This window comes from Panthera leo, chromosome D4 (assembly GCF_018350215.1).
Source record: "Panthera leo isolate Ple1 chromosome D4, P.leo_Ple1_pat1.1, whole genome shotgun sequence".
Lineage (NCBI taxonomy): Eukaryota > Metazoa > Chordata > Mammalia > Carnivora > Felidae > Panthera > Panthera leo.
In genome coordinates, this window is record NC_056691.1 from 6,633,079 (window position 1) to 6,646,451 (window position 13,373).

The window sequence follows — 13,373 nt, forward strand, 5'->3', positions numbered from 1 at the left end:
CACTCTATCCTGTATTTCAGTATTTATAGCTAGTACTTGAGCTGACTCATGCTGAGAGCTTATTATTACAACAGAAGACTACTGAGCTCACTGCTAAAGAGCCATCATTAAAGTTTAAGTTATATAAGGCTATAAATAAGTTATATTAAAAATATAGGCAATACTCAAAATGTATCACTTCCGAATTATTTTACATTTAAAATTTTATTTAACATTTTACTACTAGGCTTTTGAGGTTGTGTACCCCTCTCATACATGAGGGGTGAAAAAGACCGGCTATTGTTCGTCTCTTCCCAATTCTACATTCTGGCACGTCAGGTCGATACCCTGAAACTGGCCATAGACAGGATTTATACCACGTATATCAGCAAAGACAACAAACAAATCACATCTTTGGTTTTTTCGAGAACTGGCTGTTACACATGGGCCAGCAAACCCCTGCTTTTCCCTTCCCTAAAGTACCTGAAGCCCCCGGAGGAACACTCTGTTCCTTACTTGGGTAGCACAGCTGCTGGAGACTCACTGATGTGGCAGACAGGGCAGGACAAACTCATAATCACCAATTTCAAACATGCTTGCAGCATCACCATCAGTTTTACAACACTTCTCTGGTTCAACACATTCTCCGAAGTTCTACAACTACGTCCACCCTCTGAAATTTCCCCAAACCGCCTGCCTTTCTTCTGCCTGAACCCTCAGCTGAATTCCTCCTTACTTTCATCAAGCGACTTCATCTCTCTCCTAGAGGTAAAAAAGCTTCTTTAAGCAGAGCCCCCTCAATAACCGGCTAGCAAAGCTACAAACATGTGCACTCATTCCCTCCTCCTTCGCACCTGCTACAATAAATGATGTAAAGCCCCTTCTTTGATTTGTATTTACCTGGAGCCTCTCTCTTCCTCTCTATACATCCACCCTCTGGGATGTTTTACCCTCTTGATCCTCTTCGATCCACAAAATACCAATGTTGGCCCCACCTTAAACGTAAAATCTCTTTATCCCACATGTCCCTCCAGCTAACGGCCTATCTGGGCTGTTTTTTAGAGTTTATACAGCCGTTTCCACTTACTCTTCAATTCACTCCAGTCTAACTTCTGATCCATCATTTCACAGAATATGCTTTTGCTAAAATCAAGAAAAACTTCCAAGTTGCTAAAATCAAATTTCCACATTCGTCTTATTTGTTATTTTTCAGTAGCATCCTACCGCACTGTTAAGGAGCAGCACCTCTCCTTAAACTCTCTCCCCTTAGTTTTCCTGATTTTATTCCTGTCTCGTGGGATACTCCTCAATCTTCTGCACAGGTTCATTCCCCTTTGCCTGGTGACTAAATGTTAAAGTTCCTCAAGACTTTATTATGGGCCCTCTTCTCTTATTTATACTCTCTTTCTCTCTAGATTCTCTATATCCAAATGACTCTGATATGTGTCTGCAGCACTGACCTCTAAACTCCATATCCGTATCTTCCAAATACAAGTCAATCTACACATTTAATTTCAATGTCCCCAAAGCTGCTTAAACGATGTGTCAAACCAAACTCCTGAGTCCTGCTAATGCCCCTAAAAGATCCTCTTACAGCGTTTCCTACCTAAGTAAACAGCACCAGTAGGCATCCTTGGTGCCACATTCTCCTTCAATCCCCATTATTCCATTCATCACCACATTCCCCTGATTTACCTTCTAAATATTTCTCTTAGTTGCCCATTTTTCTCATTACCAACTCATTACTAACAGCACCGCCTGGAGGAAATACTGTAATAGCCTTACTCTCTGGGCGACCAGCATTTTCATTTACTCTTTCCACTGTCTGATTTGTTTTCTACACTGGAGTCATCGGGATCTTTTAAAAACACAAATTTAATCATTCCACCCTTGCTTAATGCTCTTGCATATTTTCCGAGTGTTATTAACCTTGTCAACATAGCTCTAAGGTCCTAGGTTCTGGTCTAGCCCCTGCTTCACCTCCTGCTAATAACTCTTTGGGTTCTAGCCATACTGATTCTCTTTACTCTTCCTATGCTCCCTCCTGCTACAAGGCCTTTTCCACGAGTCTCCACACAATCCATCACTCCCCACTCTGCCCATTAAATTCTACTCTTTTTTCAGATTTTAAAAGCCACACTCTGAGGGCGCCTGGGTGGCTCAGTCAGTTGAGTGTCCGCCTTCAGCTGGGGTCATGCTCTCACAGCTTGAGAGTTGGAGCCCCATGTCAGGCTCTGTGCTGACAGCTCAGAGTCTGGAGCCTGCTTCGGATTCTGTTTGTCCCTCTCTCTCTGCTCCTAACCCACTCACATTCTGTCTCTGTCTCTCTCAAAAATTAAACATTAAAAAAAAAAAGTCACACTCCATTTCTTTTCATAACAACTAATTATATATAAATAAGCAAATATGTAAAATTTAATAAAAGTCTGGATAGCATAGAGGAGAGCCTCAGGAAGTACAGAATAAACACTGAAAAGATTTAAAAATAGAATCAGAATACAAAATGATTCTCACTTTATCTACTTCAGTCAAAAACATTAGTTACCAGGAGACTTACTAAATTTGGAATGGATTTACATAAACATTTCACAAAAATGCAAAATACACAGCCATCGATGACTACTTTTTAATAAGGCTTTTGAAAACGTGTTTGGATATAAAAAGAGGAGTTTAAAATAACACATACAACAAGGCTTTCTACTTTGATGCCTGGCGTAAAGGACCCGGCATACATCCTGTGGGAGGGAATAGCATAGGAATGTGTGATTCCTGAACATGATGAATCCACTTCAGCGTCATACCATCAGAACTAGCTAGATTTGTTAGAAACGTTAAATTTTTGTCAAGAGACTTAAAGCTATTAACTCTTGAAGCATAAAAACATTTTTCCCCATGCTTTTCTTACATTGAGTTTTTAGAGAATTCTAAACTTGAGGTTCCTAAAGGCTCTGAAATTGAGCCTTGGCTTAGAAACGATACTATTTTTTGTACTATGAAATAAAATCTGCATCTTATTATTATAGTTGGAGTAGGATTAGAAACTTTATTATTCACTTAGTTTTTTAGGAAAGGGAGTCCAGTGAGATGAGCTGAGTAGCTCAAGTTGCTATGTAAGTGGCCTTGATCCTGGCCTGATATTTACAAACTCAGCAGTCTCCTTTCAACTCTTTGCATTCTCGAGTTCTTTTCTTCCCACCCTTTAGAAACTTAGATTTTAAAGAGCAGATAAAGAATGAAAATACAAAAATCTTATGCATTTCCCTCACTTTCTACACTCTAACACCTAAGCCATCATGTCCAATTAGGAGTTGGCATACAAAACAGCATCTAACACACACACGCACAATGAGCTGCACACACACGTACAGGTGCACACGCACACCCAGAGGCATGTGCTCACAGACAGGGACACATCTAACACACGGGTACAGACAAAGAGATGCACCTTACATGCGTTTTTTTTTAAGTCTGGGAGGGAATATATATTTTATTATACTAATCAGAGATCCATATCCTAGTGGATATTTCTGAGAACAAAACAGTTTATTTCATTCTGTCAGCAACTTATCATTTATCTATTCTCCCACCAATCTTGAATAGTTTAACACTGAGTAGAGTTTCCTGATTATTTCTCAGAAATAAGCACTAAATAGGAATTCAGAAAACATCAGTTGAGTTAAACTATTTTAAAAAGGCAAGCAATGTAGGAATGATTTGCTTCAGGACAGGCAGATAGTATTTATCTAATATTAACATGTCATGACATAAGAAACAAAAGAAAAATAAATTAGACTACTTCAAAATGTAAACTTTTGTATTGGAAATGACACTTTCAAGAAAGTGAAAAAATGATCCAAAGAATAGGGAATATATCTGCAAATCATACATATAGTAACTTTCATCTGGAAACTTGTAACCAGAATTATGTAAAGAACTCTTACAACTCAATAATAAAAAAAAAATACTGAGTTGTACATTTATTTATTTTTAAATATTTATTTATTTTGAGAGAGAGAGAAAGAGCATGCAGGAGAAGGCAGAGACAGAATCCCAAGCAGGTTCCACACTCACAGTGTGGAGTCCGGCATGAGGCTCAATCTCACGAATCATGAGATAGTGACCTGAGCCAAAACCAAGAGTCAGATGCTTAACCGACTGAGCCACCCAGGTGCCCCTTGAACTGTACATTTTAAATAGGTGAACTTTATGGTTAAGGCTTTACAGTCATCTGAAAACAAAACAAGAATACTTAAAAACAAAGAGGAGACACATTAATTAATACCCTGCAAATTGGGTACGTAACTGTTTTTAAGTTACTCCGTAAAGGAGCGACCAAAACTAGTTATTGAGAGAAGGACTTGAGAAATAAAGGGAGTTTTAACCAGATTCATAACACCCTCAAACTTTTCATCCTAAGTATGCAATATGTAAAACATAGATTTAGTCTTGAAATTAAAGAAAAACTCAAAGAACTGTTATAATAATATGTACCTTTAAAAGGAGTAGAAATTTTACAGCCATTAAAGCTGCGCTGGGCTGTAGGAGCAGTATTTCAACAAATCCTACTAGGCATGACTGTCAAAATTCAACATGCAAACGAGTAACTTGGAGAATGTGGAATGTGGATCACTTATAAAAGAGTCTGCTGGATCAGTTATAAGATGAGTAAGATCTAAGGATCGAATGTAAAACACGGTGACTCTAAATGATAACACTATTGTAGAACTGAAATTTGCTAAGAGCGCTTAAACATTCTCACCAAAAAAACAAAAACAAAAACAAAAACGTAAATAGAAAAGATAATCATATGAGGTGATGGATGTGAAAATAAACTAGATGGGGGGAATCCTTTCACAACGTATACATATATCAAACCACCATGATGTACACACACTTTCAATCATCTTACAATTTTATAAGTTAATGAAACTTCAATAAAGCTAATATTTTTAAGAGAATCCCCTGGAGAACAGGTGAAGACTGATATTTGTGGACTTCACTTCAGATTTACGGAATCTAAATTCTTGGGTAGCACTTGGGGCGCCTGGGTGGCTCAGTCAGTTAAGCATCCAACTTCGGCTCAGGTCATGATCTCATGGTTGGTGGGTTTGAGCCCCGCGTCAGGCTCTGTGCTGACAGCTCAGAGCCCGGAGCCTGCTTCGGATTCTGTGTCTCCCTCGCTCTCTGCCCCTCCCCCACTCATGCTCTCTTTCTCTCTGTCTCAAAAATAAATAAACATAAAAAAAATTCTTGGGTAGCACTCAAAGATCTTCAAGTTCAACAAGCACCTCAGGTGATACTAATTCAAGCAAAATACGGGTCAATATGTGAGAAATACTGCTTCAGAATTATGTACACACACAATCTGAGGATCTGCTATCAGAAATTATGCCTCCAGGTGTTCTTTTCATCCTTCTGACTTTACTTAGCCTTTTCAAAATAAATGAATCAAATAATTAATAGGTATCAAACCCCTGTGATATTTTGTGTAGTACTCCAACTCTTTCCATAATTTTTTTAAATTCTAAGATAAATCAGTACTTGGGATGTAATGTACAATATGATGACTATAGTTAACACTGCTGTCTGGTATACAAGAAAGTTTTTAATGGAGTAGATGCTAAGAATTCTCATCATAAGGAAAAAAAAGTTCTTTTTCTTTCTCTTTATTTGGTACCTATACAAGATGATGGATATTAACTAAACTTACTGTGGTAACTGCTTCACAAATATATATAAGACAAATCATGATGCTCTACACCTTAAACTTATAAGTGCTATATGCCAATTATGTCTCAATAAAACTAAAAGAAAAGCCAGAAAAAAGAATTTCTTTTATCTCACAAAGTATGTGTTGTACACAAGGAAGAACAGTTACCCATAGAAGTTTTAATTGTGATAAGATCAAAAAGTATCAACACACAGAAAATACAATTAACTATAGAAAAACTCCCAACTGTTCATATTGATGTATATGGATTTGCATAAGGAAACTACCTGATAGAGCTATAGATGTCCAATGGGGTTTGATCCTTCTCTTTGGCTAGTCTCATCATATCTAACACTGCCATTCCAAGACATTCTTCCTGCGTTTCATGAGTCACCGGTATTTTTATCCATCCATGTAAAAAATCATGCCGCCACTACAGGAAAAAAATTTAGAAGGAAATATACCTTAAATTTCACTATCACATTTTAATCTACTATCATATTTTAACCTATAATTTCTAGAACATATGCATTTAAAAAGAACGTCACCTCCTTCCTTGATGTCCAATTATTTTGCCATAAAATTTTAGTAAAAGTTTTGTCAATGGAAACTGATTTAAACTGGGTTCCCCGTTATACAGTACATATGATGTCAATCTATTTCACTGCTTATATCTTCTCAAGTTATATCCCCTACATAAAAATTACCCAAATTAAAATAGACATTAATTAATTAAATATGTCCTGAGTTCCACACATGTTCAAAGCATTATACTAAGGACTGTGTGAGATACAAATAGAAGTCTCCCTCAAGGAGACTAAAATCTAGCAGGGAAGCTAAACACATAAAGTATTATAACACCAGATATCTACACTAAGTGCCACACAACACATGTTTCAAGGACTTGAAAAGAAGTTGAAATTATACCAGTTGAGATAATCAGAGAAGGTTTCATGGAAAATTCAAAATTTCATGTAGTCTTAAAAGATGAAGAAATTTCTGATATACAAAACAGGGTGATAAAATAGAAGGAATGATACAAAAACAAAGCACAAGGCATATTCACAGGTACAAACAAGTTTGGTTGGGCAGACAACTTATGTAAGGGAATAGTGTGGACTAAACCTTGGAAAACTAAGTTGGAGTCAAACTGAAGGTACCCTTGAATGACTTGATCCTAACAAGCAATAGACAACCATTTTTTTAAAGCATCAGTTTCTCACAGCACCTTTTCTTAAAGCATCATGCCTCTTCCATTGGTAGACATACCAATGATAATAAAAAAGTGCTTTAAGGAAATAATGTGTATTCAAGGAGACTCTGTAAGAGGTACAAATATGAGATAACAAGGATCTGATGTAGGGAACAGAAGACACTAAAAGAGTTTGAAAAAAAATGATAACGTTATCATGATATAAAAAATGAAGAAAAAGAAAAAACAAAAATTTCAAGATTTTGGTCTAGATGATTTAGGAATTTGGAAATCGGACTGAACATGTAATGGGAGAAAAGAACAGCAAAACATAAAAAGCACCAATATTCTAAAAAGTAATAGCAATTTTCTTGATAAGAAAGGTAAGAATTACAATATTAGCTGAAATACCAATGTTTAACCAAGGTTTTAAAGAAACAATATGGAGGGAATATACATTTTTTGCTGAGTATCTATGAATTCATTAAAGGTTGTCACAGGGCAGCAATTTATTTATTTACTGAGGTGCTATAAGACAATCCTCAGAAGAAAATGAATTTAAAAGGGACATCTGGGGCGCCTGGGTAGCTCAGTGGGTTAAGCGTCCGACTTCGGCTCAGGTCACGATCTCGCGGTCCATGAGTTCGGGCCCCACGTCGGGCTCTGTGCTGACAGCTCAGAGCCTGGAGCCTGTTTCAGATTCTGTGTCTCCCTCTCTCTCTGACCCTCCCCTGTTCATGCTCTGTCTCTCCCTGTCTCAAAAATAAATAAACGTTAAAAAAAAAAATGTAATAAAAATAAAAATAAAAAAAAGGGACATCTGATTTTTGGCTTTTATTGGCTTACCTTTCCCAAATCTATCTTTCTATAGTAATATCTTATGTACTTTATACTTTAGTGGCTGAACTTTTTTTAGTTATTTAAAAATCTCAACATATCTTATACTTTGATGATGGCACCAGTCAAATCTGCTTTATTTAGTCTATAATATGCATATAATCTAACCTGGTATCAATATGAGCTGGATAAGTTAATTACTACCTTATGTATTTTCTGGGCACAGATTTAGAGAAATAGAAACATTAAGAAATAGAAAATTACATGTGGTATTTATTATCTAGATACAACTTAGGATTCTATTGTGAAATTATTTTGCTGTGCTAGGTAAGAAAATTCTTCCTAGGAAGACAAAATTAGAAATCATCCACAATTTTTCTTGATCATAAGTATGAGATATCACAGTATTAATACTAGGGTAAAGCAGCTGAATAAACAGTTTAGGAAAATCGTCTTCTTAATGGGATTTAAATTAGCATGCCACCAAAATAAAAACCAGTTCTGCAGCACAGGTGACATAATCATAAAAGAACATAAAGTCATAACCTCATAGTATCTATTCTCAAAAGCCTATCTCTCTTTTTAATGGCTACTGAAACAAAGGTTTTAAAAGCTACTGAAGCTATCTAAAAGCTGGGTGGTGGTCAAATTATTTTTGACAAGAGCACCAAGATCATTCGATGGAGAAAGAAACAGTTTTTTCAACAAATGGTGCTGGAAAAACTAGATATCCACATGCAAAAGAATGAAATTTGGCCTTTACCTTACACCATCAATAACAGTTAACTCAAAATGAATCAACGATCTAAACACAAGCACATAAGAGCTAAAACAATAAAATACTGCAAGAGAATACAGGGGGAAAGCTTCATGATACTGATTTGGTAATGATTTCTTGGACATGATACCAGAAGCACAGGTAAATACAAGAAAAAAAAATCAGATTATATCAAAATTTAAAACTTTTGGGCATCACAAGACACATCAACAGGTGTGAAAGGCAATAGACAGAATGGGAGAAAAGATTTACAAATCATATGGCAGATCGGGGGTTAGTACCCAGAATACATAAAGAACACTTACAGCTTGACAACAACCTGATTAAAAAATGGGCAAAGGACACAAATAGTAATGTACCCAAAGAAGATGTACAAACCTCCAAAAAGCTTAAGAAAAATGCTCAACATCACTAATCATTAGGGAAATGCAAATCAAAACCACAGTGAGATATCACTTCACATCCATCAGAATGGCTATTATCAAAAAACCAGAAAGTAAGTGCTAGTGAGGATGTGGAGAAACGAATCCTTGTGCAGTGCTGGTGGAATGTGCAGCTGCCATAGAACACAGGGTAGCAGTTCCTCAAAAAAATAAAAAATAGATTTACCATGTAATCTAATAATTCTACTTCTGGATACATATCCAAAGGAATTGAAAACAGGATCTCAAAGAGATATTTGTACACCTATGTTCACAGCAGTGTTATTCATAAGAGCCAAAAGGTGGAAGCAACCCAAATATTAACAGATAAATGGATAAACAAAATGTGGTCTATACGATGGAATATTAGCCACCCTTAAAAAGGGAGGAAATTCTGACATGCTATGACATGGATGACCTTGAAGGCATTATGTTATGACAAGTCAGTCATAAGAGAGGAAATGCTGTATAATACCACTTACACGAGGCACCCAGAAGAGGCCAACCCAGAGACAGAGAGCAAAATAGCTGCCAGGGGCCAGAAGAGCATGAGGCATTAAACAAGAGACCTTGTTTAACAGGTATGAAGTTTCAGTCCAGGAAGATGAAAATGTTCTAAAATGAATGGTGGTAATGGTTGCACAATAATGTGAATGTACTTTAATGCCACTAATGTGTCCACGTAAAAATGGTAACTTTTACTAAATATATTTTACTAGAATTCAGAGAAAGTTTCTTGTTCTCATAACCCAAAAGAGAAATATCTTCCAGTTTGTTGCTCACAAACTGAACCAGCTTTCTTAGATATCTTAGAAATATGAGCCGTGAGCAAATGCACCCCAATGTTTATAGCAGCACTATTGATAATAGCCAAATTATGGAGAAAGCCCAAATGTCCACTGACTGACGAATGGATGAAAAACATGTGATACATATATACGTATACATACATACACACACAATGGAATATTACTTGGCGATCGAAAAGGATGAAATCTTGTCATTTGCAATAACGTGGATGGAACTAGAGTGTATTATGCTAAGCGAAATAAGTCAGAAAAAGATACACAATTTCACTCATATGTGGAATTTAAGAAATAAAACAGATGAACTTAAGGGAAGGAAAGGGAAGGGAAGGAAAAACAAGATAAAAAGAGAGGAAGGCAAACCATAAGAGACTCTTAAACACAGAGAACAAACAGGGCTGCTGGAGGGATGTTGGGTAGGGGTGTGGGCTAAATGGGCGATGGGCATTAAGGAGGGCACTTGTTGGGATGAGCACTGGGTGTTAATGTCAGTGATGAATCACTGGGTTGTACTCCTGAATCCAAGACTACACTATATATTAACTAACTTGGATTTAAAAAAAAAAAAGAAAGAAAGAAAAGAAATGTGAGCCATGAGGATCTGTGTAGCTATTTCCTATGATATTTGCAAATCGGATTCAGAACTCCTTACTCTGACATTTTGGGAATAAGAAGAGCATATCTTTACTCAAAAGCACTAATAAATTTTTTCTTTAGTTTCTACTCCTCAGTCTTATGGCACATAAAAACAGAAGTTATTTAATGACATAACATTTCAATTATTGTTTAAATTAAGGTAACAATAAGAAAACATTATAAAATGTTCAAATACACTACAAAAATTTAATACAGCAGTATTAATGAACAAATAACTAAAACACAGCTCTCAGATCAAGTATTAACATCTAGCCATCCTCTTATGAGGAGCTAAACAAACTATTGTTAACTCACTTTTATATAGTTTCCTACTTTTCTTTACATTTTATTACTCACTATTTAAGTCTGAAATTGTTCAGGAATAAAAAAAATTTTTTTTCTCTAAATTAATTTCGCTGTCTTATATTCCAGACACTTATATCTACGTGAATCATGTGCTATAACTCAATCTGAACTTTGTGAAATCCTTAAAATGTCACAAAGCATTAAAAAAATAAAATAAATAAAAAGAGCTAATTAAGGGAACCTTTATAAAATAGATTTTATTATTTATAAGTTATAAATAATAAATTAAAAATTAGTGATAAAAAGATTAAAAACTAGTGATAAAAAGAGTCAATTTTGTTACCTTTCTGTACCTGCTAGGCAAGACAGAACATCAATTTTCCCATAGATGAAGATTTTCCTGATGAAGAGCTACAGAACACAGCAAGATTCTTATCATTTAACACGTATACAAGTAAGATAATATAATTATACCTGAGCAAAAAGGTAAGACATGACAAAGTCATCAAGAAGAGGAGCTTCAGCACCTCGAGACACTCCATGCCGATAGGTTCTGTTGCTGCCATTACAATACCAGTAAGGAAAGTAAAATCTACAAGACAAAACATTCAGTCAGCCTCCAAATAGTTCAAATATAAACATACTATGTACATATAACCACTTCCAGCATACTGAAAGGTATTATCCCATAATCAGAAAACACAGCTAACAGTGTTAAATACTAGGTAGGGACAAAAGAAAATCTGGGTAAGACCATGATAATAGTATAGACAGAAGATACAAGAAACATAAGTGTAAAATCAATATGCTTTTTGCCTTTTTTTTTAAGTTTATTTATGTATGTATGTACGTATTTATTTAGAGGGAGACAGCGTGTGTGTGTTAGTGGGAGAGGAGCAAAGAGAGAGGGAGAGAGAATCCCAAGCAGGGTCCCACAGACTGTGAGATCACGACCTGAGCCAAAATCAAGAGTCGGACACTTAACCGACTGAGCCACCCAGGTTCCCGTGAGCTGCCTGCTTCTATGCACAGAATGCAAAAGCAAGAGGAAACAGAAAAATGTAGAAACAAAATATTAACAAAAAATTGTTTTAATATTAATCCAGTGATATCGGTAGAGGAATCTGAAAATGCTAACTGGTATGAAAACAATGGCTTCCTCTTTTAGGAAATGGAGGTTAATCACCACAGGATACCACTTCACACCCGTCAGAATGGCTAGTATCAAAAAGACAAGACGTAACAAGTGCTGGCGAAGATGTGGAGAAAAGAGACCCTCCGGGCACCGTTGGAAGCACTGTAAGTTGGTGCAGCCATGACGACAAACGGTATGCAGGTTCTCAAAATACTAAAAATAGAAACGCCATGCAACCCAGTAATTCCACTACTGGGTATTTACCTAAAGAAAATGAAAACACTAATTTGAAATGGGACAGGCACCCCTATGCTTACTGCAGCATAATTTACAATAGCCAAGATATGGAAGCAGCCCAAGTGTCCATCAACAGATGAACAGATGAAGTGTGGAATACATACATTATGGACCATTACTCGGCAATAAAAAAGAATGCAATGTTGCCAATGACAACATAGGTAGACCTAAAAGGTATTATGCTAAGTGAAAGAAGTCATACAGAAAAAGACTAATACCATATTCCACTTATATGTGCCAACTAAAAAGTGAAACAAATGAACTAAAATATAAAAAAGAAACAGACTATAGAGAAAAAAACGGGCATTTGTTTCGGGGAGTGGAACACAGGTGAAATAGGTCAAGAGGATTAAGAGCTACAAACTTTCAGTGCCAAAATAAAGAAGTCATGGGGATGAAAAGTACAGCATATGGAATATAGTCACTAATACTATAATAACTATGGTGACAGATGACAAGTAGGCTTGCCATGGTGAGCATTTCATAATGTACGGAATTGTCAAATCACTCGGTTGTATACCTGAAACCAAGAGTATGTCAACAACACTTCAGTACAAATGAATGAATCAATGAAACAAGCTAAAAACTTGTCCTTCAAAGAAACAAAACATATCCTCTATTGCTCCATTTACACCTTTACTGAGATATAATTCACGTACCTTAAAGTTTACCCATTTAAATCATACAATTCAACATGTTTTTTAGTATGTTTGAAACATTGTACAAACATCCCACAATCTAATTTTAGAACATCTTCATCCCCCCAGAAGAAACTCCATACCTACCAACAGCCATACCCAAATCATTCCAACTACTCTCCACCTCTAAGTGACCACTAGTCTATCTCTATAAATTTGCCTGTTTTGAACATTTTATATAAATGGAATCATATAATATGTGGCCTTTTCTACCTCCTTTCATAAGCATAATATTTTCAAGGACTATCTACATTATAGCAAACATTAGTATTTCATTCCCTTTTTAATGCCCAGTTAATATTTGATCGTATGGATAAACCACATTTTGCTTCTTCATTCATCACACGATGGACATATGGATTGTTTCCATCTTTTTGGTATTGTGGATAAGGCTGCTAGGAACAGTATGTACAAGCGTAAGGGCGTGTGTGTTTTCTACGTCCATCTTTTTGAAGAACAAACTGTTAAAGTGGCTGCACCGGTTTACATCTCCAACAGCAACATATAAGTGTCCCAATAGTTCAGATCCTTGACAACACGTGGAGAGTTTCGCTAAGTTAGTCTTTGGTATTGCTGA

General features: G+C 36.1%; 1 protein-coding gene across 7 annotated transcripts in view; it reads right to left on the bottom strand.

Moving 5' to 3' along the window:
* JAK2 (Janus kinase 2) overlaps positions 1 to 13,373 on the bottom strand; it is a 117,448-nt gene that overhangs the window by 44,769 nt on the left and 59,306 nt on the right. For 5 of the 7 annotated variants that reach the window (XM_042913696.1, XM_042913699.1, XM_042913697.1 and 2 more), the window contains exons 4-5: positions 11,141 to 11,258; positions 5,977 to 6,122 (exon numbers count right to left, since the gene is read on the bottom strand). The exons of 1 other annotated variant lie outside the window; for it this stretch is intronic. In XM_042913696.1, coding sequence (XP_042769630.1) covers positions 5,977 to 6,122; positions 11,141 to 11,258 — 264 coding nt within the window. The remainder of the gene's footprint in view (positions 1 to 5,976; positions 6,123 to 11,140; positions 11,259 to 13,373) is intronic. One more of the 7 variants, XM_042913703.1, reaches the window with a different exon arrangement.